We start from the raw sequence: 27,843 nt of genomic DNA on the forward strand, positions 1-27,843 counted from the left end.
TTTGAGACAGAGTCTCGCTCTGTCTCCCGGGCTGGAGTGCAGTGGCCGGATCTCAGCTCACTGCAAGCTCTGCCTCCCGGGTTTACGCCATTCTCCTGCCTCAGCCTCCCGAGTAGCTGGGACTACAGGCGCCCGCCACCTCGCCCGGCTAGTTTTTTGTATTTTTTAGTGGAGACGGGGTTTCACCATGTTAGCCAGGATGGTCTCGATCTCCTGACCTCGTGATCCGCCCGTCTCGGCCTCCCAAAGTGCTGGGATTACAGGCTTGAGCCACCGTGCCCGGCCAAGAAAATATTTATCTTCTGTATGAAGCACTCAGCAGAACTGACAATTAGAGGTGTGCTGGAAAGATGATTTTGTAATGTATTCATGTAAGCAGGGTTCAAGGGAGGAGGACTAAGCAAATGACAACTACGATTTGTAACTACAATACTTCTGGGGTCCCCAAGATGCATTGGAGCCACAGTTTGTCCTGGCTCAGAGTTCTGCCACTCTACTATCTAGTTCCCTTTCCCTATAGCGTTTGCTGTGAAATATTTCTTTTTGATAGTTACTTTCTCTTACTACTCTGCTCTGACAATAATACAGTACTTCTAACACACCTAAGCCAACAAGTCCAGCTTCAGTAACTGAAGCAGCTGGTTTCTGTCAAAGAAATCCTGTTTGAAGGAAACCTGTGTCCCAGACACTACAACTGGGGCAGCCCTAGGGGCTTTTGGAAGTTATCCAGTCCAATATACACTATCGTAGATCCTTATACTACTTTTAAATTTATCTTTAGTGATTCAAGTTAATGTTTAGTTTAAGTCCAACTCCTCTTGTTCTAGTGTCTAAACACAGTTTTTTTGAGATGGAGTCTCGCTCTGTCACCAGGCTAGAGTGCAGTGGCACGCGACCTCAGCTCACTGCAACCTCCGCCTCCCGGGTTCAAGTGATTCTCCTGCCTCAGCCTCTGGAGTAGCTGGGACTACAGGCGCTATGCCACCATGCCCAGCTAATTTTTGTATTTTTAGTAGAGATGGAATTTCACCATGTTGGCCAGGATGGTCTTGATCTCCTGACCTCATGATCCGCCCGCCTCGGCCTCCCAAAGTGCTGGGATTATAGGCGTAATTGGTTTTGTTTTTAAAATACAGGGTCTCGCTCTGTTGTCCAGGCTGGAGTGCAGTGGCATGATCACAGTTTAGCCTCCAGGGCTAATCTGCTTACGCCTCCCGAGTAGCTGGGACTACAGGTGCGTATCACCATACCTGGCTCATTAAAAAAAAATTTTTTTTTTGTAGAGACACGGTTTCACTGTGTTGCCCAGGCTGATCTCAAGCTCCCAGGTTCAAACAATCTGACTGCCTTGGCCTCCCAAATTGCTGAGATTACAGGCATGAGCCACTGTGCTCGGCCTCAACACAGTTCACAGTACTCCTATACTGTGATTCTTCAGAAAATATGTTGTTAACACATACACATTAAAGGCTCTCATCAGTCCATTAGTCAGTCTCCGTTTACTCATACTATCCGAATATGGGCTGTTCCCATTTAACATACCTGGTCTGGAAGAGGTGATGAGAGAAAAAGTATCATTTGCTAAATATGAGAAAGAGCCCCTTAGTATGAAAGAAAATACCTGTTACACGTGAAGCAGACTTTGACCGGTAAGGGAACGAGACCATTGTGATCTAATTCATGCTGTGTCTTCTTAACATTTTTCCCTGTTGTTTCCTCCTTTCTTCTCCTCTTGCTAGAACCTAGAAAAGAAAGTGATGGTGCTGAGCTATCCCTGGCTTCTGAGTTCCTAGACTGTAATACGGAAACAACATTAAGTGACAAAAATGGATCTTAAGCATGTGCCATGACCTAGGCGTGGATTTCTCTCTAAGGCCCCTGGGATTGATTTTAAGTTAGAAAAAAGAATGAGAAAGGAAGAAAAAAAAGAGACTAATACATAAGTCAGAATCAGAAGTCATCTGTTCTATGGCAGAAACACATCTAACTGTTTTGCAAACATAAAATGGTCAGAAATGCTAGGTTAGATACTGGCAACCTAAGAAATGTAAATGTCCAAGTCACGTAGTCAACAAGGACTATTCTGTGGAGTTGGCCTGCAACCTTGAACTACTGGGCTCAAGCAACCTTCCTGCCTTAGCCTCCATATTAGCCAGGACTACAGGTGTGGGCCACCAAACTCAGCTAACTTTTTTATTTTTATTTTTTGAGAGACAGGGTCTCATCATGTTGCCCAGACTGGTCTCCAATTCCTGGCCTCAAGCGATCTTCCTGTCTCGATCTCTCAAAGTACCAAGATTACAGGTGTGAGCCACCACACCTGGCCCACATTTTCATCAAAATCAGAGAAGCTTTGCTTCCATATGCATTCTTCTTAAGTCTACCAATTTCACTTTCTCTGGGAGGAAAAAGTAAGACCTAGAAGCTTTACGGTATCAAGAAGCCAGGACTTAAAAAAGAAAAAGAAAAAAGAATGGAGGACAATCTGGCAATATCTATCAAAACTATAAATGCATAGTTTTGACCCAGCAATGTTATTGTCCTATAGATATAGTCACACATCTATACATGTATACAATAATGTATTTACAAAGTTATTCACTGAAACACTACCAGTAGTAACAAAAGATTTGGAACCTAAATGTCCATTAATAGAAAATTGGTTAAATAAATAATCACGTATCTGTATAATGAACTACTATGACACCATTAAAAAAAGTGAGAAGGCCAGGTGCAGTGGCTCATGCCTATAATCCCAGCACTTTGGGAGCCTCCGAGGCAGGAGGATCATGTGAGCACAGTTCGAGACCAGCCCTGGCAACATAGTGAGACCCCGTCTCTATAAAAAATATAAAAATTAGCTGGGTGTGGTGGTGTGCACCTGTGGTCCCAGCTACTTGGGAGGCTGAGGCTGAGGTGGGAGGATTGCTTGAGCTGTGGTCATACCACTGCACCACAGTGCAGTGCAGCCTGGGTGACAGAGCAAGACTGTTTCCAAAAAAAAAAAAAAACAATCTATATTAATATAAAAAGACCTCAAGAAAATATTTTAAAGTGAAAACAACAACAAAAAAAGCAAGGTATAGAATGGGTTACCTAGTATGTTACTTAAGGGGAAATTAATCAGCATATATCTGTATTTGCTTTTACATGCACAAAGAAATTTGAGAAGAATCAACCAGTGGTTACCTGTGAAGAGCAGGAAGGTGGAAAGTAGGCAAATGGCAGATGGGTGGGAGGGAAATTTTCATTGTAGCCCTTAATATTTTTTGATGTTTGAACTATGTGAATGTACAATATACATCTATCTATCTATCTGTCTATCTATCTATATTTTTAAAGATAATTCTGGGGCCAGGTGTGGTGACTCACACCTGTAATCCCAGCACTTTGGGAGGTCAAGGTGGGCGGATCACCTGAGGTCAGGAGTTCAAGACCAGCCTGACCAACATGGTGAAATCCCATCTCTATTAAAAATACAAAAATTAGCCAGGCATGGTGGCATGCGCCTGTAATCCCAGCTACTTGGAAGGCTGAGGCACGAGAATTGCTTGAACCTGGGAGGCGGAGGTTGCAGTGAACTGAGGTCGCACCACTGCACTCCAGCCTCAGTGACAAAGTGAGACTCTTTCTCAAAAAAAAAAAAAAAAAAAAAAAAAAAAAAGGAAAAAGATAATTCGGGGGGGTAGGAAAGGAGTTCAGAAACTGAGAAAATGGAAAACTGAGTAAGCTCTGTAATGGCTAAGACCTTCAAAAATCTCTTCAAGCAGAACCAGGAACAGGAACCCAAGACAGTAGCTACATGAACAGTGACTCCACAGGCAGCACTGCTTTTGTGCTGGTCCTTTGGGGAAACTGGGGTTGGGGAGGGATATGATGATGGTTTGGCTGACCTGGTAGTGCAGTGGTACAAGTCAGTTCATTAGGCAACTGAAATTGGGTGGGGTTCCGCTCCATGGCGGCAGCAATCAGCAGCTCAAAGGGCCGCCTCAGCTGGGGCTGCACATAGTCTGGCTCCGCTGCTACTGGTTCCTCATCCACGTCAATGATGTCTTCGTCGACATCATTCTGCTCAGAGGTGGGGGTCTCTGTGCTGGCGTTGGATGTGGGCGTGCCAGGCCTGCTGGCTCTCCTTTCCAGGATCCGAGCATGGGCAATGGCCTTTAGTTCAGTTTTGCTGGCCGATCTGTCCAACAAGTCAGTGTCACTGCTGGGGGATGTAGTCCGTTTGCCAGATTTGTCCACCAGTCCATTGACATGACCCAGCTCCTTTTTCTGCTCTCGTTTCTGTGCAAATGAACAGGTGGGCCGATCATGAAAAGTACCATGAAACAAAGAGATGGGTGCTACAAAGTCCTGGTAGACCACTAACTAAAATTGTAAAAGGCCTTCACATATGACAGACTCATCTACCTGGTGACTTGGAACACTGGTCTGTTAAAGTTGACACAACTATAATTGAACTAAAGCTGACAAAACTGTTGCATCAGAGAATCACCAAAAAGCATGGAAAGTTAGGAATAACTATACAAAATATATATCATCAACACTAACTCATCATATGACATACAACATCTATAAAGTATAGGGTAAAGGGCTAAAAAGGTAACACAGTGAGAATAAATTTAGTGAGACTAATAGTAAAAATCAATGGGCCAGGCACAGTGGCTCATGTCTGTAATCCCAGCACTTTGGGAGGCTGAGGTTGGCAGATCACCTGGGGTCAGGAGTTCAAGACCAGCCTGGCCAACATGGTGAAACCCCGTCTCTACTAAAAACACAAAAATCAGTTGGGTGTGGTGGCACACGCCTGTAATCCCAGCTACTCAGGAGGCTGAGGCAGGAGCATCGCTTGAACCTGGGAGGAAGAGGTTGCAGTGAGCTGAGATTGCGCCACTGCACTCCAGCTTGAGCAACAGAGCAAGATTCCATCTCAAAAAAACAAAAAACAAAAAACAAAAACACACAAAAAAACAATGAGGTCACTATAGAGCCTCCTGACCTCCTGAATGGTTTTAAAAACTTTGCTCAAAATAAGTGACACTTATTAGAAAGTGAGGAAATGGAAAAAGATTAAGTGTACTCAGTAGGACTGGATATCTATCTGATAGAACATTTTCCTCCAGGACTCCAAATAGAGTGGTCAAATGAAGGTTTAACACTGATCTCCAGGTAGGAGACCTGTGATCTTGTCCTACTTCTGCAACTGATTCCCTCTGACCTTGTGGTGACTCATGCTGGTGGGCAAGAATTTCTTCATCTGTAAAATGAGACAGAAAAATCTTTCTCCTTCTCCTCTCAGGGATATGGTAGAGGGAGATAAAAAGGGTCATATATATGAAAGAGATAATTTGGAGTTGGAGTAGGACCTAGTGCTTCCACTACGAATCATGATAGGACCTGAATGTCAGGAGCTGATGAAGGCCAGAGGATGTATTATTTCAGTTCACTTCAGTGTAAATACAGGGGGCCAAAGGGGAGCAGTGCTGGTGATGGTGGAAAAGGCAGACTTGGCACTGGGAGGCAAAGAGGTCCATGTGAAAGGTAAGAGGCATCTTAGGAGAAGTGCCCTGTTAGGAAAGGGCATACTATAATCCCCAACAAGTAGCTCTGCTCCTAGAAAACTGATGAAGACGTAACAGAGGTTTGGAATGAGAGAATTTGGTTTAAATATTGGTTCTGTCAATTCCTTTGAGTCCTTGGGAAAGTTAATCTACATTTTTGAGCCTCCGTTTCTTCCTTTCTAAAATGGAAATCTACTGGCAGCATTCGGTATCCATCTATGGCTGGATGAATAGATAATGGGATAACATAATTAAAACACCTGGCATACGAACTAACATAGTATTTCCTTTTCTCCACCCTCTTTACCTCTTTTCCTTCAGCTCCCCTAAACCTTTTCAGGTCCAGCTTTTTTGAGTGGCAAGTTTGAGAGGGCTCTTAGCTGGCAGGTGCCTCTAACTGGCCCTGCTCTTACCTAATTAGGGATGCACAGGAAAGGATCTTGGAAGGTGGAGAGGCTGGAAGATAGCTTGGTTTATGGAGAAATTCAACCACAGCTGTGGTTAGGTGGTTGACTTGGCTTTGGCTTGCTTTTCAATAAGAACCCTTATGCACATATTTGAAAAATAATGTCTGCTTGTTTACTTTCTTTCTTAAAGGCTGAAACTGTTACACACATAAACCACAACCTGAATCATCTCATCCTGTTTCTGCAACCAAGGAAGTCATCATTCATTGTGACATCACGTTCGGGGACCAGGCAAATAGAGGTGAGGTCACAACATAGGAAAGTTGCTTGGTGTATAATTAGTGTGGGGAGCACAGGGGAGTGGATTACAATGCACAAATTCTAATCCATAGCCTATAATTTGAGGGTTGGGTCAATCATAATCTGGGTGCAAGCACACCTACTTCCTTTTTTAATAAGGGAGAATATAGCTCTTGTTGCCCACAAGAGTTCTGAAAGTAGAAAATAATAAACCATATTCTTGAAGCCAGTACTGAATTATCAAAGCTGAAGGACAGGAAGCTAAAGAAAGATTAGGCAACTTGGGGTACAAATGGGTTCAAAATCCTCTCCGTCAGTTTGACAAGTCTCTGGATACCAGTGACTTATTTGCCTTGGGGTGAGAGAAAACTCCATTTTCCATCAAGCTGGAGAAGCAGCCTTCGTTCTTCAGTCATGGATAAGGCTGCCACATTCAGGCCACTTATTAGGAGGTTAACAAGAAGATAAGACTACTCCTGTCACTAGTGACTAAACACGGCTCAGTAAGTTAACACACCTCTTCTGCCCATTTCAGCAGCCCATGTTTGGATTTTTAGGCCCTACTGGATTCCAAACAGTCACCATGGGAAGAGTGGGGTGATTCCAGGGCTGGAAGAGACAAGAAGAAGGGACAAGAATGCCTTCAGGGCTAGGTCGTCTTAGCTCTAGCATATCAGTGCTCTGGATCAGGCTTTCTGGACAGTCTTCAGAAAGCAGCATTATTACCTTTCGGCGAACAGTGCACCGGTGACACATCCACTCTCCAGGAGGCAACATTTCTTCACTCAGTGGAGGGTTACTGTGGGGAACAGACAAGGGCAAGACTAAGTAACTAGCCCTTTGAGGCAGTAGGAAAAGCCTAGCTAGGTTTGCATGTTCCTAAACTCCTACTGTGGACAGGTCTGCAGGACTGCTAGGGTTGTCTCCTCCTTCAAAATGCCTAAGTCAGCATCACTCATAATAACCTAAGGAGTGAGCATCCCTTCCCACGCCTCAGAGACAGAAGTCAAATCCAGAGCTATTAACACTGGGTTTGTAGGGAAAGGTATAATAAAATAACTGAGAGGTCCTCCACACTGTTTTCTTAAAGCCTGTTAGTGTAGGGCCAAGCTTTTCGAACTGCTGTTCAAAGCCCTGTCACATGGTCCCATTCCATCTTCCCAGACCCCTTCAGGTGCTCTTCCCACTAATCAAATGGAAGACTTCCTATTTCTTCCTCTAGAATACCCTTCCTTTAGAAAGCTATGCCTGTCAAAACTCTATTCATCCTTTCATATCTGCCTCAATCAGCTGTGATGGATTAAAGACAGCTGCAAATTATTTGCTCTGCCTCCCATCCACAGGTAGTCCCTTTCCCTCCTCTTGAATTGTGCTTGTCTTATGACTTGCTTTTGATCACAGAATGCAGCAGAGGTGACAATGTTGCAACTTCCAAAGCTGGGCCTTAAGAGATCTGCAGATTCTACTTTTTAAAAAATATGCTTGGAAAGTTCCATCTTAGAGCCCTGCTGTCATGCTATGAGAGAGGACATGGAGGAGACAAGGTATTCTAATCAACAGTTTTGGGTCGGGCACAGTGACTCACACCTGGAATCCCAGCACTCTGGGAGGCTGAGGCTGGTGGATCACTTGAGGTCAGGAGTTCAAGATCAGCCTGGCCAACATGGCAAAACCCCATATCTACTAAAAATATAAAAATTAGTCAGGTATGGTGGCACATGCCTGTAATCCCAGCTATTTGGGAGGCTGAGGCAGAAGAATTGCTTGAACCTGGGAGATGGAGGTTACAGTGAGCCAAGATCACACCACTGCACTCTAGCCTGGGCAACAGAGCGAAACTCCATCTTGAGAAAACAAAAAACAAAAAAACAGCTTTAGCTGAACTCCAAGCCAACACACAGCAGCAACTACTGCTATGTGAGTGAGTCATGGTATGTGACATACCAGTTCAGTGAAGCCTCCAAATTACTGCAGTCCCAGCCAACATCATGTGAAACAGAAAAACCACCCAGCAGAGCCCAGGCAACCCTCAGAACTGTGAGAGATAATAACGAGTTTCTGTAACAGGCCACTGAGTTTTGGTGTAGTTTGTCATGCAACAATAGATAACCAAACAGCTTTTCCATGAGTTCATATTACTCCTGTATCTTGGACCTCTTACTGCATGGTTTAGTTCTCTTTTGGCACTTCTCATGCTTTGCCCATTTCAGTAGTTCTCTTATTTATTTTATTAGAGGGACTAGGACAATGATTGGATCTCTTCCCTCCTTGTATCTTTATAATATAGAGGTTGTGCACACAGCAGATCACCTGAGATCAGAAGTTCGAGATCAGTCTGGCTAACATGGTGAAACCCCATTTCTACTAAAAATACAAAAATTAGCTGGGTGTGGTGGTGGGCACCTGTAATCCCAGCTACTTGGGAGGCTGAGGTAGGAGAATCCTTTGAACGCAGGAGGTGGAAGTTGCAGTAAGCTGAGATTACATCATTGCATTCCAGCCTGGGCAACAAGAGTGAAACTCCATCTCAAAATAAACAAACAAACAAGCAAGCAAAAAACAGGCCAGGCATGATGGCTTAAGCCTGTAATCCCAGCACTTTGGGAGGCGAAAGGCAGGCAGAACACGAGGTCAGGAGTTTGAGAACAGCCTGGCCAACATGGTGAAATCCTGTCTCTACCAATAATACAAAAATTAGCTGGGGGAGGTGGCGGCGTGCATCTGTAGTCCCAGCTACTCAGGAAGCTGAGGCAGGAGAATGGCTTGAACCTGGGAAGCAGAGGTTGCAGTGAGACGAGATAGTGCCACTGCGCTCCAGCCTGGGTGACAGAGCGAGACTCCGTCTCAAAAACAAAAAACAAAACAGACTACATCTGTGCTTAAGAAATTCCTATCTTTGATGCCGGGCGCAGTGGCTCACGCCTGTAATCCCAGCACTTTGGGAGGTGGAGGTGGGTGGATCACCTGAGGTCGAGAGTTCAAGACCAGCCTGACCAACATGGAGAAACCCCATCTCTACTAAAAATACAAAATTAGCCGGGCATGGTGGCACACACCTGTAATCCCAGCTACTCGGGAGACTGAGGCAGGAGAACCGCTTGAACCGAGGGGGCGGAGATTACGCTGAGCCGAGATCATGCCATTACACTCCAGCCTGGGCAACAAGAGTGAAACTCTGTCTCAAAAAAAAAACAAGAAAACAAAAAAGAAATTCCTATCTTTGGGTTCTTGGTTAAGTAACCTACTTGGAATGGTATGCAGGAAATTTTTCTTCGAAGAATGGGAGAAATAGTAAAAAAAAAAAAAAACAAAAAAAAACTTGAGTATTTTTACTATACAAGGACTCTCCTTATTTTCTCAGCACTTAAAGTTATGCTGTTTTACCATTTCTACATAAAATAGCACTTGACTTGGCAAATTTTCTTAGCTCCCTGTTTCCCCAGAGCCCTAAGCATACATGTCAGATGCCCACCAAGGCTTCACAGCTCATTACTTCCCTTGCTTCCTGTTTCCTTAGTGAAATCTCAGGAGGATGCTTACCAGGAATCAGGAAACTGGAAAAACAATGGCCTGCTAGGACAGGTCTCCAAGCCCGAGAGGATCACAGGTGAATGTCACCTTAAGTCTCTGCTCATTCTTGCCAATGTAATTCTGCAAAAGGCCATATCTAAACTACTGAAATGCATGCAAGTAATTTTCAAAGGCCTACAGACTCTGCTATGCTTCAGTAGCTGTCCTATCAAGATTAACCCTGAAGGGTGTCACTTCTGATTCTGTTTCTCATCACTTCTGTTCATCTGCCCACTGGCTTTGTACCAAGATATCCTACATCAAACATTCAAAGTAGAGAAGGGTAAGGTAAGGTGGAATGGGCTTAGATCTTTCACCAAGACGTGAATGGTCTCTCGGCCACCCTTCAGGCTTTCCTCAATCTATTCTCAACCTTGCTGGCAGAATGATTATCCAAGACACAATTCCCATCATATCACTCTCCTGATTTAAAAGCCCTTCAATGATGCCCCTCCCCGACCCATTACAAGATAAAGTTCAAGCTCCTCAGTATTGAAGACAAGACCCCTGTGGCCAGAACCCTCTTCTTTCTCCAGCTCGATCAGTTGGCCGGCTCCCTACACAGCCCATACTGTTTCTCATCTGTTGTCTCTGCTTACTCCAGGGCTACTACCCACAACTACATCACTCTTCCCCAACCGCTTCACCTGGTAAACTCTTTATCTTTTGAGACTCAAGTCAGGTATTCTTTCCAGAAAGCTTTCTCTGAAAGTCTCTGGTTCACCAGAGTACTTCTGCACCACACTGTATTCAAACCATTACATGTCTGAATCCCCTTCTCCATGCCTCATTTGCCTTTGTACCTCCACACCCTGTACAATGCCTGGCATGTAGCAGGTACTCAATAAAGCTTTAAAGACTGGGGAACACTAAAGAATGGGCTTCTAGGAAGTGAGTGTAATCCTTCAAAGCTATGAGGCAAGGTAATGCAACTGGGCAGGCATCTGTTTTGTTGGTTAAGTCATACATGAAATTACTTATGTTTTCTAAGTTACTAACCAATGAGATGAAGCAGGAGTCCAAGTCCATACTGGCAAACCTGAACTTATTGAACCATCCCACCTCTACTCATTTTATTCTTCTTTAAACAATTTGATTTTTAATCTCATTTATCTTGACACAGGGGTAAAATGCTTAAAACTTGTATTAAGAGGCTCTCAGAAGTAGCATCTTGCTGGTTTATTTTCTTTTTTCTCTTTTTTTGAGATGGAGTTTCACTCTTGTTTCCCAGGCTGGAGTGCAATGGCGTGATCTTGCCTCACCGCAACCTGAGCCTCCCAGGTTCAAGTGCTTCTCCTGCCTCAGCTTCCCGATTACGGGCATGCACCACCACGCCTGGTTAATTTTATATTTTTAGTAGAGATGGGGTTTCTCTATGTTAGTCAGGCTGGTCTCGAACTCCTGACCTCACATGATCTGCCTGCCTCGGCCTCCCAAAGTGCTGGGATTACAGGCGTGAGCCACCATGCCTGGGCGTATCTTGCTGGTTTCTAAAGGATCACTTTTAGAGTTACCAAGTTTAAGAACACACCTCTGGCTGGGTGACATGGTGAAACCCCGCCTCTACTAAAAATACAAAAAATTAGCCAGGTGAGGTAGCATGCGCCTCCAGCCCCAGCTACTTGTGAGGCTGAGGTGGGAGGATCACCTGAGCCTGGGAGGTAGAGGCTACAGTGAGCTGTGATCGTGCCACTGCACTCCAGCTTGGGCAACGGAGTGAGACCCTGTCTCAAAAATAACAACAAAAAACAAACAAACAAAGAAAACCACACATTTCTCAGAATTCTAGATAATGACCATAGGCTCCTTTTGTTAAGTCTGCCCTAAAGTATGGATAGGGGATAAATTTAGGGAGTAGTCCAGGGAAACCCAAGCATTATCTCCCAGATGAAGACAAAACATTTAAAAGACCGAGGCCATCATTCCAAAAAATTTTTTTTGAGAAGGAGCCTTGCTCTGTCGCCCAGGCTGGAGTGCAGTGGCGCGATCTCAGCTCACAGCAAGCTCCGCCTCCCAGGTTCACACCATTCTCCAGCCTCACCCTCCCAAGTAGCTGGGATTACAGGCGGCCGCCACCACGCCTGGTTTATTTATTTATTTATTTATTTTTATTTTTAGTAGAGATGGGGTTTTACTGTGTCAGCCAGGATGGTCTTGATCTCCTGACCTTGTGATCTGCCTGCCTGGGCCTCCTAAAGTGCTGGGATTACAGGTGTGAGCCACCGTGCCACGCCTGGCTAATTTTTATATTTTCAGTAGAGATGGGGTTTTACCATGTTGGCCAGGCTGGTCTTGACCTCCTAACCTCAAGTGATCCGCCCATCTCGGCCTCCCAAAGTACTGGGATTACAGGTATGAGCCACTGCACCTGGCTAAGGTCATCACTTCTTAAGATTTGCTTTTGTTTTTTTTTGAGATGTAGACTCACTGTATCACCCAGGCTGGATGGAGTTTAGTGGTGTGATCTCGGCTCACTGCAACCCCTGCCTCCTGGGTTCAAGCGATTCTCCTGCCTCAGCCTCCCGAGTAGCTGGGGTTACAGGTGCCCGCCACCATGTCCAGCTAATTTTTTTTTTTTTTTTAGAGATAGGGTTTCACCATGTTGGCCAGGCTGGTCTCGAACTCCTGACCTCAAGTAATCTGCCTGCCTCGGCCTCCCAAAGTACTGGGATTAAGGCGTGAGCCACTGCGCCTGGCCAAGGCTATCACTTCTTAAGATTTGCTTTTTTTTTTTTTTTTTTGAGATGTAGTCTCGCTGTATCACCCAGGCTGGATGGAGTTCAGTGGCGTGATCTCGGCTCACTACAATCCCTGCCTCCTGGATTCAAGCGATCCTACTGCCTCAGCCTCTCGAGTAGCTGGGATTACAGGTGCCTGCCACCACGTCCAGCTAATTTTTGCTTTTTCAGTAGAGATGGGGTTTCACCATGTTGGCCAGGCTGGTCTCGAACTCCTGACCTCAAATGATCTTGCCTGCCTCGGCCTCCCAAAGTGCTGGGATTACAGGCATGAAACACTCGGCCCAGCCAAGATTTGTTGCTTTCTTAGGGACAGAACATGCATCTTGAAATAACAAATTTGAAAAGATGGTATCGGCCGGGCACGGTGGCTCAAGTCTGTAATCCCAGCACTTTGGGAGGCTGAGACGGGTGGATCACGAGGTCAGGAGATTGAGACCATCCTGGCTAACACGGTGAAACCCCGTCTCTACTAAAAAAATACAAAAAACTAGCCGGGCGAGGTGGCGGGCGCCTGTAGTCCCAGCTAGTCGGGAGGCTGAGGCAGGAGAATGGCGTGAACCTAGGAAGCGGAGCTTGCAGTGAGCTGAGATCCAGCCACAGCACTCTAGCCTGGGTGGCAGAGCGAGACTCCGTCTCAAAAAAAAAAAAAAAAAAAGAAAGATGGTATCTTGGGAGAAGGCAGTAATATCTAAGATTAGATGGATAGGAAAGAAAGATCTTAGAAAATGATCATCATGGGCACAGCTGGAACACAGGAATCACCCATTATAAAGCTTTCTCATGACCATGTTTCCTCTCTGCTCCAAGCAATTAATTACCTTCAAGCTATTTAGAAAGCAGCTTTTCAATTCAAACTTCTTTCTTTTTTTTGAGGCAGGGTCTCACTGTGTCACCCAGGCTGGAGTGCAGTGGCTCACTGCACTCCAGCCTGGCTCACTGAAGCCCTGACCCCCTAGGCTGAAGCAGTTCTCCCACCTCAGTCTCCTGAGTAGCTGGGACCACAGGCGCATAACACTACATTGGGCTAAGTTTTGTATGTTTTGTAGAGATAGGGTTTCACTAAGTTGCCGAAGACTGGGTCTTGAACTCCTGGTCTCAAACGATCCATTTGCCTCTGCCTTCCAAAGTGCTGGGATTACATGTGTGGGCCACTGCGCCCGGCTCAATGCAAATTTTTTAGAGGAAAGGGATTCATGAAACGGTTCCAGGAAAGACACTGTCATTGGGGTAGGCTCAGGAACCAATTCTGAAAGAGGCTGTTTTGCTCCATATGAGAAATACTGATGACAGGGAAAGGATTCCAGGGAGTAAGGAGATTCTGCAGCCTCATGGTACTCATGTATTTACTCTGAGGACTCCCCACCTCAGCTGTCCATCTCAAAACTTCCACAGCTGGGTGTGGTGGCTCACGCCTGTAATCGCAGCACTTTGGGCGGCCAAGGTGAGTGGATCACTTGAGGTCAGGAGTTCGAGACCAACCCGGCTAACATGGCAAAACCCCGTCTTTACTTAAAATACAAAATTTGGCTGGGTGTGGTGGTGTACACTTGTAGTCCCAGCTATGGAGGCAAGAGAATTGATTGAACCCAGGAGGTGGAGGTTGAAGTGAGCCCAGACTGCATTGAGTGCACTCTAACCTGGGTGACAGAGCGAGGCTCCTCCTAAAACAAAAACCAAAACCCCTCCTTCCTTGAAAGAATGGTATTCCCATAAGCCTAGTGTGCAACTCTGAAACAATTACAAGCACACGAGAGTCGTTAAATCATGATATGCTTGTCAAGAAAAAAAGACTCTGCCCTCGCTCCCTCTCATCCTCATGTATCAATGAAGGCAGGGTGCTGGAGGTCATCCTTTATTAAAAAAAAAATTAAAAGTTAAAAGTCACGTAACACTGAGATTACTTTACCAGAGTTTCAGCTGCTCAGCAGTGAAAACACTATAATGAGCAGATGCTGCTTTTGTAAAGACATCAATGTGTTTCTTAACCTAAAGCCTAGAAATAGCATAGTGATAATTTCATTGACATCTAGGTATTACAGTTCACAAAGTATTTTAACAGATGTTCTTATTTGATCTTCACTACCACACTCTGAGATAATTCTTATTTCCATCTTACAGGTGAGGAAACGGACTTATCTAAAGCCACTAAGTAGCAGAGTTGGAACCCAAATCAAAGTTACTGGCTCTTTGAAATCTTGAGCCTAAGCTATTTTTGTTGTTGTTGTTTTGTTTATGGTTCACTCTCGGGATATGCTTCAGAGCCCAAGTTGTTTTTTTAAGAACCTTTAGTTTTCTTATTTCTGGGGTACACAGTGAAATATCCATCAGGGTACCCTCCTTAACCTCAAGGCTGAAAATTTCCTTCTGCATCAGTCAATATTTATTGAGTACCCATGCCTTTCTCATCAGTGTACTAGATACCACACTGAAAAATGAACGCAAAGCAAACAAATTATCATCTACCCCATCAAAAAAGTAGCCTAGGCCAGGCTGTGGCTCACACCTGTGATCCCAGCACTTTGGAAGGCTAAGGTGGGAGGATTGCTTGACCCCAGGAGTTAGAGGCCAGGCTGGGCAACTTGGTGAGACCCCATTTCTACAAAAAATACAAAAATGAGCTCATGTGGTGGCATGCATCTGTAGTCCCAGCTACTTGGGAGGCTCAGGCAGGAGGATCACTTGAGTCCAGGAGGGCAAAACTGAAGTGAGCCGTGTCCACACCACCGTACCCCAACCTGGGCTTCAGAGCAAGACCCTGCCTCAAAAAAAAATAGCCTTGGGGAGAGAGGATCAAAATCATCCATCCACTCAAACATTATTGGATGTTTATTTTAGGCTAGGCAATGTGCTACGTGCTGGTATTTCAGACGTGGTTCTTGATTTTTGGGATCATGGGTTGGAGACAAGGTGAAAAGGACATGCAGGAATAAGACCATATATAATCAACTACAAACTGATTCTTACCATAAAGACCCATATAAAACTCAATTGCTTACAGATGCCAGAATCAACGAAGAGCCCCAAAGTTTGGACATTTGGTCCCTGAAGGTGACAATGGGCTTTTTCCTACTCTTTTCATAATTCAGAGCTATTTAACAAATGCTAATTCAGCCAGTGAGCCTTTAAAGACAGTGAAGTTAAGGATCGTGAGGAGTTCAGGAGGAAGCCATAGTTTCAGAAGCTGGTATGTTTCTGCATTTTGATAAAATAACTGATAAAAGGAAGGTTCTAGGAGTGGGGACATTTCTCCTGAAAATGAATGCTTAAGTCTGTCTAGAGCACAATAGTGTTTGAACCTTTCTTTTCTTCCTTTTTTTTTTTTTTTTTGGAGATGGAGTCTTGCTCTGTTGTCCAGGCTGGAGTGCAATGGTGCGATCTCTGCTCACTGCAACCTCTGGCTCCCGGGTTCAAGCGATTCTCCTCTGGAGTAGCTGGGATTACAGGCATCCGCCACCATGCCCAGCTAATTTTTGTATTTTTAGTAGAGACGGGATTTCACTATCTTGGTCAGGCTGGTCTCAGACTCCTGTCCTAAGGTGATCTACCCGCCTCTTCCTTCCAAAGTGCTGGGATTACAGGCATGAGCCACTGCACCCAGTGTGTTTGAACCTTTCAATTCCTTCTGAGAATTATCTGAGTACTTGGGATGGTGAGCCCTGGAATAGTTGTCTTCTGTACCCGAGCTGGCTTGTCTTGGAAGCTTTTTAGCCAACAGGTCAAGGACCTTATTTTATTTTCTGGCTTCAAAAGAGCACAGCCTGCATTGCTATGAGACAGGCATTCTTTTCCATAGGCAGAAATGACAGTGCCCTCTGAAGACAGAGCTCTTGCAGAATATCTTTCCATCTTCACTGCTGTTGATAAGTTTCCTTCCAGATCATTTGTTAAAAGGCCCTGGTCTACAATTCCTGGCCAGAAAGCGACTGTTCATTGCTTTTATAACTCACTATTTTATTTATTTTATTTTGAGATAGAGCCTCGCTTTGTCACCCAGGCTGCAGTGCAGCGGTGCGATCTCAGCTCACCATAGCCTCTGCCTCCCGGGTTCAAGAGATTGTTGTGCCTCAGCCTCCTGAGTAGCTGGGATTACAGGCATGCACCACCACACTGGGCTAATTTTTGTATTTTTAGTAGACATGGGGTTTCACCATGTTGGCCAAGCTGGTCTTGAACTCCTGACCTCAAGTGATCCGCCCTCCTTGGCCTCCTAAAGTGTTGGGATTACAGGTGTGAGCCACCACTCCTGGCCCTAGCTCACTAGTTTAACCACTACCTGATCTTAAAGACATGTTGTTAGTTATAAAGCTGTTCATAACAATAAAGCCCTGAATCTTCAGACTGTACATTCAATTGGAAGACATATTTCTCAGTTTGGTGTGGCTCTCCATGAGGCCTAGAGGGCCTACAAAGTGTTACGAGTAATATTTACATACAAACCAATTCCTAAAGCCAACCTCTGCAGCATGACTCCAACATACCTAGACTTCCATAAACAAATCCAAATGGCCCATCTCTAATGCTGAGAAGGGTATCTAGATCAGTCTATTTCTAGAGTCATCAAAGAGAAAACCACAAACACACATCCCTCAGCTAACTGTAATGCCTGTACTGACAGACCTCTGTTTCAAAGATTCAAATCAGAGCCCAGAGCCTGATGATCCCAACTGTTAGCCCAAGGATAAAGTCCAGTTTTAATTTAGAATGTCTTGCATTCACTAATAAGGCTGCAGCTCAACACTGCAAGTGGAAGATGTTGGTAGTTGTCATGGTTCTTGGCTCTCTAATTAAGAGGATCTATTTCAAGCCATATACCAATGTGGTTGATCTGAGTCTAACCTTACTCACCTCCCTTGCCTATTAATACATGTGAACCTGCACGACATTAACATTTACTTCAGATTTAGTCGCTACCAATGGGACCTGTTGCTCCACAGCACCATGTTAATTATCCATCCAGCACAAGCAGTTTCTCAATCTGGAAATGGAGGGGAGAGGGAAGATGGGGGAACAAGAGAACAAAGGGAAGAGGCGAGAGGTAGAGGGAGAGAAAAGCGATCGGGAAGCAAAAAGACTGCCTTTTATTTTAGAGACCTTTTTTTTGTGTCACAACATGTAGATAAAAATGGTATTGGGCTCTGGACTTTTTTTTTTTTTTAAATATATATGAGGTTACTGATGTGTTGCTTATAACTGTCCACCCACCTAAGCGACACTGACATTTTAACACTTGAGCCAAAGGCAGTCTGAGACACGTGAAAATCTCACTTAACCAAAATTAAAAGCTTTGGTGTATATCTTAGTCCAAAAGAAAGCAAGTAGATGAAAAATATTTAAGAAAAAGCACACTCCATTTTCTCTTTCTGGATTAACAAAATAATTCTATTTAATACAAATACTTAACAAGAACATTATGTAAATAGCATATCCATATACAATATACCAACAGCCTACTAAGCGAGTTCTCTTCCAAAAGAGGTCAGTCACATGAACTGGTAGGGTCCTTCTTGTCAGAACCTGTAATTCTTCAGGAATCAGAAGCTCTCTAGCCATCTATGGCAGTTTCAGTTGAAATAAAACATCAGTTGGACTAAGAAAGAGTTCACTGCCCCTACCATCATCTGTATGCATCCCCACCCTTTTTTTTGGTAGGGGAAGAGGTGTTCAGCCAACAAACAATAGGACTGAGCAGTTTTGATTTTTAATTTCACAGTTCACGGGGCTCATCCATCCATCTGAGGACCACTACCAGATAAAAATCCTGCAATTATATTTAGTGGCACTGTGTAAGACAAACTGCAAAACATAATACGTGCTCAGAACAAGACTACTCTCCTTCAGACTGGCCCTGCGGCCCTCAGCCAGTTCAGAAGATGTGTTGGTACTAGCCAAAATGGGGAGTGAAGGTGATCACTGAAAGGACCACAATCATGCCTCAGCCTCCTAGCAGCCATCTTGCTCTATATAGGGACCCATGAGCACAGAGAACCAGCCTTTTAAAAATGAAAACATACTTATGTCCTGGAAAAGCTACGTGGTGCTGGGTAAAGTTTAATTTAAAGTAAAAGCTGCATTAATACACCCAAATTTTAAAGTGTATGCTTTGAGGGAAAATTTAATGAAATTTAAACGTCAGCAGAAATAGCAAGCTTCCGCTGGACACTTGTGTGGGCATCAGCTTTTCTCTTCAAGTATGGCCTGTCTTTTGCAGGAAGATAGCTATACTGAAGGATATTAAAGGGATGGAGAAAATTCATACAGTCCCTCAACCTCAATCCCTTATCCTCCTTCATCCTGGCTACCGACTCAAATACCACTAACGCCACAAAGTACATAAAAAGGTACAAGGACTGCTGGTTTTTTCATGCAAAGCCTTAGAGTGTTAACCAGGAAATGGATGAAGTGCCAGGCCATTACAAATGCCCCATTGAGAAACCTAGCTAGTTGCGTCACTTCCACAGGCAAACAATCTTTTTAAACTGGCTGACTGTGTCCCCAAGTTTTATCGCCTTCTATGTAGAGCTGGTTAGTGGCATCTTCCCAGTAAAGGACACCTGGATACGAGTGTTATTACTTAGTACAGGGGAAAAAGGAAGGACGGAGAGTAGAGCACTAACATTTATACCAGTCGTTTGCCTCTGCTAACTTTTCTACAAGCTGAGCCTCAGTGCCAAGGGCCTGATCTATCACTAGCCTGGTTTGGCTATTCTTGCAATTCTGGCTTCTCTGCAAAGAAAGATGGGCTGGGGTGCAAACATTTTAAAAAGGGGCTTCATTCATTCACCTCATGATAGATGCTAGAGCCCACATGTTTTGAAAAAGGGACAAAATTCTGGCCTCAACAGTAACTTTCTAACACTCTTGGGAACATTCCATTGGAAGGAAGAACCAACAACTGTCAACTCTGTATTCTGGAAGAGTCTCAGAGGTATGGAAAACTGGGTACTATTCTATTGCCAAATTTTAGCAGACTATCAAGAAAAAGGAAATAGCCAGGTGACACACTTCTTGCAGACATAGCTCAGGAATCTGGGCCAGTTTACTGTTTATATATATTGGACTTAAAATTCTATAAAGGCTCAGAAAACAAAAAATACTAACAATGTATTTAAAACTCAATAAAATCAAGATAGCAGGTTTCTTTATTTCCTTTTTTTTTTTTTTGAGATGGAGTCTCGCTCTGTCACCCAGGTTGGAGTGCAGCGGCACGATCTCAGCTTACTGCAATCTCCGCCTCCCGGTTCAAGTGATTCTCCTGCCTCAGCCTCCTAGCAGCTGGGATTACAGATGCCCGCCACCACACCAGGCTAATTTTTGTATTTTTAGTAAAGATGGGGTTTCACCATGTTGGTCAAGCTGGTCTTGAACTCCTGACCTCGTGATCCGTCCACCTCAGCCTCCCAAAGTGCTGGGATTACAGGCATGAGCCACCACACCCGGCCTCAGAGCAGGTTTCTACTTAAGACCTGGTTGTTTTTTCCTAAGGAGGGACTTCTGTTTAATTTACCCTCCCCTGACAGGGTCAATAAAAACAGGCAAGAGGGAGAATAATATTATTTGGGCCATGCCAGCATAGGGATTATACCCGCCTTCTTTTACCCTTACCTTCTCCCATCCCCCACTTGTACTCATAAACATCAAAGCTCCCCACCCTACAGGACTGAAGTAATCTCCTGGGCATGCTGTCAAACTGTGCTGCCGTGGTTTGATGCCACAGCTCAGTGCTGACTTGGGCTTCCAAAGCCTTCCAGTTATACCCACCAGTGACCTGTTTATGAGTTGAACATACTTCTCCAGAGCCATGATTTTCCCCTTTGGTCCAATTTTCTTTCAGATGGTCCCTAACCAGAGAATGATCACCCTAAAAGTCTGCATGTTTACACACAAATGGTGAGATCTGAGGAGAGCCCTCAAAGAAAGGCAGCAAGCATATAAACCTTGGACATGCTATAACAAATTAAAATGGAGATACTTTTCTTAACATACAGCTTACTTCAACACCAACAAACTGTAGCCGGCAGTCAGATGTCTGATATCATAGAATTAGGCATTTCCTTTGGTATGACAGTTTGCTAAGTAAAAATGGCTAAGTGTCACCCATGCCAGGCAAAACCACAAGGACCACAAAGGAGGGATACAGCAAAACAAAAATGACAAAGCAAAGTAATATTTATTAAAAAGTCAAAATTACTGACAACTCTCCCTACATTTTAGATGATACGTTGGCAAAAAATGGCAAATAAGATCAAGGAAAGTTAAATATAGCCAACCTATGTATAGAACTATGACAAGTTACAGGTGTAGGCACATTTCATGAGATTAATGGAGTATATTTTTCACAATTATAATGTATTCTGACCAGTAATTGATGACTGCTAATTGAAAAAGTTCACTGTAGAGTTTTCCTCTAAAACTGAGAATCAGCAGAACTATGATGGTTTAGTGAACGTGGGAATTAACAAGCACTCAACTCATCACAGGAGCCTAGGGGTAGTGGAAAGAAAAGCAAGAGTAGGTCACCATTGCCTGATTTCATAATGCAGAGGCTTCTTTAAATTCACTTGAAGCTCTGTGCATTTCATTAGTTTCTCTGCTCTGTTCTCTGCACAAATGTAGATAGGAGAAAGATAATATTTAACATCCCTCTGAGGATCATAGCTGAATAAAAAAGGTGCTTGTGCTGCCACAAACAGGGGTCCACCTGGACCTCAAGCTTGCTAGCAATTCTGAGAGGTTCTCTTATCCCTGCCTGGCTTGGAGGTAAAGTGATGTCTTTGGGCTACGGTTAAATTCAAACCCTGCAGAGTACTCTTTTGCTCACTCAAGCTTATTTCAAAAAGAGCCTCACGCAGAGAGCCCGGATCAGTGGGAAAGACTGACGCTACATTCAGGCACGGAGTTTCTCCCTGCCCTGCTGTTACTCTATATGTCTTTTGTTCTGTCAAGGCTGAGAAACATTTCCTGGGAGATATCCTGTACAATTTGTCAGAAAACAGGGGAGAGGTACAAATTAAACACCAAAGTGATTAACTTAAAAGAAAGCAAATGTAATTAGGGGAAAAGAAATTCTACCTTGTGTTCGTGTTAACAAAGGTATCATCCACTTGTTATAACCCAGATATCATTTTTGTTCCCCAACTAGTGTTTACCTTTGCACGTCTCTTATCTATAATACCACTAGGAATTACACAGCAGTGAGAAAAGGAAATGGGTCAGCCTCCGGCTTTCAAGTAGTTTAGTGAGCATTTATGTAGTATGATTACAGCAAAAGAGAAAGTAGGCAGCAGAGCAAAAGGGACTCACTCTTTGAGTGAGCAAGTTGAGTTTTTCATTACTTTGAAAATGGCATCAACCTGCAAGGTGCACTTGTAATTTACTTATTGTGAATTCCACAACAGCTCTATGTAGTAGTCAAGTTCCTTCTTGCTGATGGGTCAACTCATGTATTCCTCCTTTTATTAGTGTCTATTGTACACCTCAGCTTTTGCCTCATACAAAATGTGCTAAAACCTCATCTTTGTTCTTATTTGCCGAGACGACTTAGATTTAGGAATAACTTTAGGCTTAAAGGATGAGGATTTTGATATCTGGAAATGGCAGGCAGAAAAAGGAATCACATTCCCATTCTTCTTAACTGCTCTCAAGTCATGGGAAAAGCAGTCAGCTAGTGACCTGTGCATGCGTCCTGGGCACGGTGACAAATTTGCGATACCAAAGTGCCTTTCTGAAATTTGGTCTAGGACTTGCACTGAATACAATGTCCTCCTCTTTCAGGAAACTGGCAGGGGGACAGCCGTACTCCTGTCCTGTGTTCTCTTGGGAGGCACGCATTATGCAGAGGTTCTCTTCTAAGTGTCACTCATTGAATGGCAATGCGCTGGCTATGTTGTACTCCCTGGGGCCTCTAAGTCAAAGGAGGAGCCCAGTGGAGGGGGGAAAACAGACTTTTTTTTTTTTTTTTTGTTCTGGTGACTTAAAATGCTGGCATCTTAAAACTTGAATGCATTTCCAGGAGCCTGTGCTGCATTAATGTACAAGGGCTACCATAAACCCAAACATAATCTTTTACCAGGGTGGCCTACTTAACTGTATACTCAAGGAATTGTCTCTGTGTTGGGGTTGGGACAAGAAAGTTGAGAGATGGATTTCAGTATGTTTAGCCATTATCAAAAGCCAAGAGTATTAATATATTTTCTATTACTTTTCACTTGTGGGAGAAAAGGTACACCCATTTCTGTTCAAGAAGCAGGACATCTGCATTTTTAGGTAGCAAAAATCCTCTTGGGAGGATCAAAGCAGATGTTTCTTTTTATGATCCATATAAAACTGTCAGGTAAATATTCTCTGCACTCTCTATTTACTGTTATCTGGGCTTATATAAAGATACAAATAAACAGGTGAGTTTGCTGCAATATACAAACAACTTTTTGTTCTTATTAATTGGACTCAAAAGACAGCACAGTTTAATTGACCTGAAATTATTTCCACTACAACCAATAAAACTGAGACAATTAAAATTTCTCTTTTTTTTTTTCTTTGAGATGGAGTTTCGCTCTTGTTGCCCAGGCTGGAGTGCAATGGCGTGATCTTGGCTCACTGCAACCTCCACCTCCCGGGTTCAAGTGATTCTTCTGCCTCAGCCTCCCGAGTAGCTGGGACTATGAGGCGTGCATCACCACGCCCGGCTAATTTTTTTTTTTTTGAGACGGAGTCTTGCTTTGTCGCCCAGGCTGCAGTGCAGTGGCGCGATCTCGGCTCAATGCAAGCTCCGCCTCCTGGGTTCACGCCATTCTCCTACCTCAGTCTCCCAAGTGGCTGCGACTACAGGCACCCGCCACCATGCCCAGCTAATTTTTTGTATTTTTAGTAGAGACGAGTTTCACTGTGTTAGCCAGGATGGTCTCAATCTCCTGACTTCGTGATTGGCCCGCCTCGGCCTCCTAGTGCTGGGACTACAGGTGTGAGCCACTGCGCCCAGCCTCTAATTTTCTATTTTCAGTAGAGACAGGGTTTCACCATGTTGGTCAGGCTGGTCTCGAACTCCTGACCTCAAGTGATCCACCCCCCTCGGCTCCCCAAAGTGCTGGGATTACAGGTGTGAGCCACTGCCCCCAGCCAAAATCTTCTTTCTTAAACTAGGGTCCTCCAAGTATGAGAAGTGCTCAAACACATAAATTCTGTTGTGGCTAGTGGGTGACAGGTGAGCATCCTATCTAAAGAAAGATGGTAGATTCTTTGTACTTCCTCTAAGGCAATAATACAGCTTTAGACTTCTTTGCTAGGAAGGGACATCCAGAAAAGTTGAAACAACAACATACCAAATCACATCGTAAGGTTCTCTTCACTGGGATGTACCATCCTGACTGGAACTCACAGAAGAAATTCTTCATTTACTGACATTACAGAGATAATACAGGCATAGATATTAAAGTGTGCTTAAATCAACCATCTTTTGTTAGGTTAAGATTCAAAAATAAAAAATAGAGGCTGAGGCAGGAGGATCAGTTGAAGCCAGGACAGGAGTTTGAGAATAGCCTGGGTAACACAGTGAGACCCTATCTCTACAAAAAAAGAAAAAAATTAGCCGTGTGTAGTGGCAAATGCCTGTAGTCCCAGTTACTCAGGAGGCTGAGGTGGGAGGATTGCTTGAGCCTAGGAGTTGGAGGTTACTGTGAGTTATGACTGTGCCACTGCCCTCCAGCCTGGGAGACACAGCAAGACTGCCTCTAAAAATAAATAAACAGGCCGGGTGTGGTGGCTCACACCTGTAATCCCAGCACTTTGTGAGGCCGAGGCGGGCACATCACGAGGTCAGGAGTTTGAGATCAGCCTGACCAACATGGTGAAACCCCGTCTCTACTAAAGATACAAAAATTAGCTAGGCGTGGTGGCAGGTGCCTGTAATCCCAGTAACTCAGGAGGCTGAGGCAGGAGAACTGCTTGAACCTGGGAGGTGAAGGTTGCAGTGAGCTGAGATCACACCACTGTTACTCCAGCCTGGGCAACAGAAGGAGACTCTGTCTCAAAAAAAAAAAAAAGAAAACACACAAAAAATTAAAAAAAATAAAAATAAATAAATAAATAAAAAGATGGGGGAAGTGTAAAGACAACCCACAAAATGGAAGAATACTTGAAAATCATATATGTGACAAGGAACTTATATTTACGACATATAAAGAACTCTCATAACTCAATTAAAAAAACCGAACAACTCAATTAAAAATGGACAAAAATCTGAATAGACATCTCCAAGTAAACATACAAATGGCCAATAACCACATGAAAAAAAGTTTAACATCACTAGCCTTCAGGAAAATCTGATTCAAAACTACAATGTGATACCACTTCATGCTCACTAGGATGGCTTTAATCAAGAAGGCAGAAAATAACAAGTGTTATCAAGGAAGTGGAGAAACTAGAACCCTCCTATGCTACTGGTGGGAAAGTAAAATAATGCAGCTTCTTTGGAAAATGGGTAGTTCCTCAAAAGGTTAAGAGTTACCATAAGAGCCAAAAAATTCTGCCTCTAGGTGTACATCCAAGAGAAATGAAAACTTGCACATAAAAACTTGCACCCTGGCTGGCGTGGTGGCTCACACCTGTAATCCCAGCACTCTGGGAGGCTGAGGCGGGCAGATCACTTGAGGTTAGGAGTATGAGACCAGTCTGACCAACATGGTGAAACCCCGTTTCTACTAAAATTACAAAAATTAGTCGGGTGTGGTGGCAGACATCTGTAATCCCAGCTACCCTTGAGGCTGAGGCAGAAGAATCGCTTGAACCTGGGAGGTAGAGGCTGCAGTGAGCTGAGATCACTCCACTGTACTTCAGCCTGGGCAACGAAGCTAGATTCTGTCTCAAAAAACAAACAAACAAAACCAAAACTAACAGCAAAGAAAACTGGCACCCAAATGTTCACAACATTATTTACAACACCAAAAAGCAGAAGCAACTCAAGTGTCTATCAACTAATGAACTAATAAATAAAATGTACATCCATACAATGGAATATTGTTTAGCCATTAAAAAGCTATGTAAGTACTGATAAATGCTACAACCAGGATGAACCTTGGAAAGATTCACTGAGCTCCACAAGTAATTTTAGGTATCACTTGTACTTTCACTCAGGTTAACAAAAACCAGTGTTTCATTCAACACATTAATAGTGACTAGTTGAATTTCTTTTAAATTAAGATTAGACAATTTATTGAACATTACTGATTTAACTTTCAAAAATACTCCTGGAGGCGTACTTGACCAAGAACTTACAACAGATCAACATGTATCCCATCTCCAGATTCAAATGCAAGCAGTACCTAAATATTCCTTTGAACCTTTATATCTATTAAAAACATACACGTCATTTACAAAGGCCAAAACTGTCCTAATATATTAATATATTATTAGTGGAGCTATCTATAAAGTACTTTGAGAACCTTAAGGAACAGCAGCAGATTGATGAGATTATAACTGCATCCTACCTTTTATTGAGTATGGTAATTAATTTTGGAACAGACCTTAAGTGAAAAATTTCCTATAACAGTACTACTAAGTACTTGCCTTACTTTACACAAAAACCATCATCTTTCAAGAGTATAACCTCCTTTTCCACTTTAAATATTTCTGAGACTTGCACTCATTTCATAAGAAGCCCCTAAGCCCTACATTAAGAAGCATGCATCTGAACCTGAGTTAAAATTGAACATTACTGTATCTTCCCTATTTAGGTGGACCATTAAGACAACATGACACAGGAGGCTAAGGCAGGAGAATCACCTGAACCGGGAATGTGGAGATTGCAGTGAACTGAGACCATGCCACTGCACTCTAGCCTGGGCAACAGAGTGAGACTCTGTCTCAAAAAAAAAAGACAATACGACATACCTAGATTCCAATTCAACACAGAAAATGCAAAACAAATAAATAAATAAAATAAACATAAAACCAAATTAGGTTTGTTTACTGTAGAATCATTTTACTATTGATGGGGCTGGGTGAGGAGATGGAATCTAGATGTTGTCACCTCCAGTTCACCAGTGCCAGGCTTCTAAGCACTTACAATATCAAAAACATACTGACAAGATGTTAAAATTAATGTATTTTAATCCATCACTTGCCTGATATTATTCTAATGAGGAGCTAAACACAAGAAAATCAGAAAAACCACCTCCTTAAAAGTTCAAACAGGTTGGGCATGGCAGCTCACTCTTGTAATCTCAATACTTTGGGAGGCCAAGGCGAGAGGATTCTTGACCTGCCTGGGCAGCATAGTGAGACCCTGTTTCTAAAAAAAAAATAAAAAAATTAGCCCAGCATGGTGGAACATTCCTGTGGTCCCAGCTACTTGGGAGGCTTAAGTGCGAGGATCACTTGAGCCCAGAGTTTGAGGCTGCAGGCAGCTAGGATCAAGCTTTGGAGACCCTGTCTCCAAAAACAAACAAACAACCCCACTTCAAACATCAAACATTTTCTGCAAGGCAGTTTTCTATTCTATGTGTGAAACCTTTGTTACGACTCACTGAAAACATGCAAAACTCCAAGCTGAGCTTAGTTTTGCCTGTGCACAGAGACCTTTTTACTCTCATTCTTCGAAAACCTCATTTTGGATCTCGCTGCCAACACCAGAGAGAGGAAAGCTGGCCAACAATTCCAAATATAACATGCGGAGGCAAATGCTACAGAAATCTGTCTGACAGGAAGGGACCATGCTGAGGTCTGCTGAGGTAGATGCACTTCTCAATCAGACCATTTTGGTCCCTCAGTCTGTTTGGAGCAAAATGCCATGAGAAGGCAATCACAGGAAACCAGCCAGTTTTATCATCCTGATTACTGATGCCCCATAGTATTCACTCTGTCAGTGACAACAATCCTACCGATCTCAAACAGAAAGATGGGTCAGTGGCAACTAAAGCTGAACTGGTTATTCTAATTTTCAACAGACTTTTTGGGATCAGTTCAGTGACCAGAACTTTCAGAAAGCTCAACTCATGGCATGATAATTATGATGAAGTCAGGTTCACCAAGGGACACTTAAAAACATATCTCTTTCCAAGGCTGGGCGTGGTGGCTCACGCCTGTAATCCCAGCTCTTTGGGAAGCCCACGTGGGTAAATCATGAGGTCAGGAGTTCGAGACCAGCCTGACCAACATGTTGAAACCCTGTCTCTACCAAAATTACAAAAAAATTAGCCAGGCCTGGTGGCATGCGCCTGTAATCCTAGCTGCTCAGGAGGTTGAGAAAGGAGAATTGCTTGAGCCCGGGAA

General features: G+C 43.6%; 1 protein-coding gene and 1 long non-coding RNA gene across 6 annotated transcripts in view; one reads left to right on the forward strand and one right to left on the reverse strand.

Annotated features, from left to right (window-relative positions):
- Positions 1 to 1,093: 1,093 nt before the first annotated feature.
- LOC113219736 (PHD finger protein 12-like) overlaps positions 1,094 to 27,843 on the reverse strand; it is a 32,468-nt gene continuing 5,718 nt past the window's right edge. Inside the window, exons 2-4 of one of the 2 annotated variants that reach the window (XM_026447104.2) lie at positions 6,998 to 7,070; positions 3,894 to 4,287; positions 1,094 to 1,742 (exon numbers count right to left, since the gene is read on the reverse strand). In XM_026447104.2, the coding sequence (XP_026302889.1) occupies positions 1,603 to 1,742; positions 3,894 to 4,287; positions 6,998 to 7,070 (607 nt within the window). In that variant the 3' untranslated portion in view covers positions 1,094 to 1,602. The remainder of the gene's footprint in view (positions 1,743 to 3,893; positions 4,288 to 6,997; positions 7,071 to 27,843) is intronic. The other variant, XM_026447105.2, reaches the window with a different exon arrangement.
- LOC111520818 lies at positions 4,995 to 27,664 on the forward strand. 4 transcript variants are annotated; one of them, XR_002724768.2, is made up of 4 exons: positions 4,995 to 5,172; positions 6,162 to 6,272; positions 9,789 to 9,878; positions 26,307 to 27,664. It is a non-coding gene; the product is annotated as an uncharacterized LOC111520818 (long non-coding RNA). The 4 variants fall into 4 exon arrangements; XR_002724769.3 differs by lacking the exon at positions 26,307 to 27,664 and adding an exon at positions 18,293 to 19,712; XR_002724770.2 differs by lacking the exon at positions 9,789 to 9,878 and having other exon boundaries at positions 5,001 to 5,172.

This window comes from Piliocolobus tephrosceles, chromosome 16 (genome assembly GCF_002776525.5).
Source record: "Piliocolobus tephrosceles isolate RC106 chromosome 16, ASM277652v3, whole genome shotgun sequence".
NCBI lineage: Eukaryota > Metazoa > Chordata > Mammalia > Primates > Cercopithecidae > Piliocolobus > Piliocolobus tephrosceles.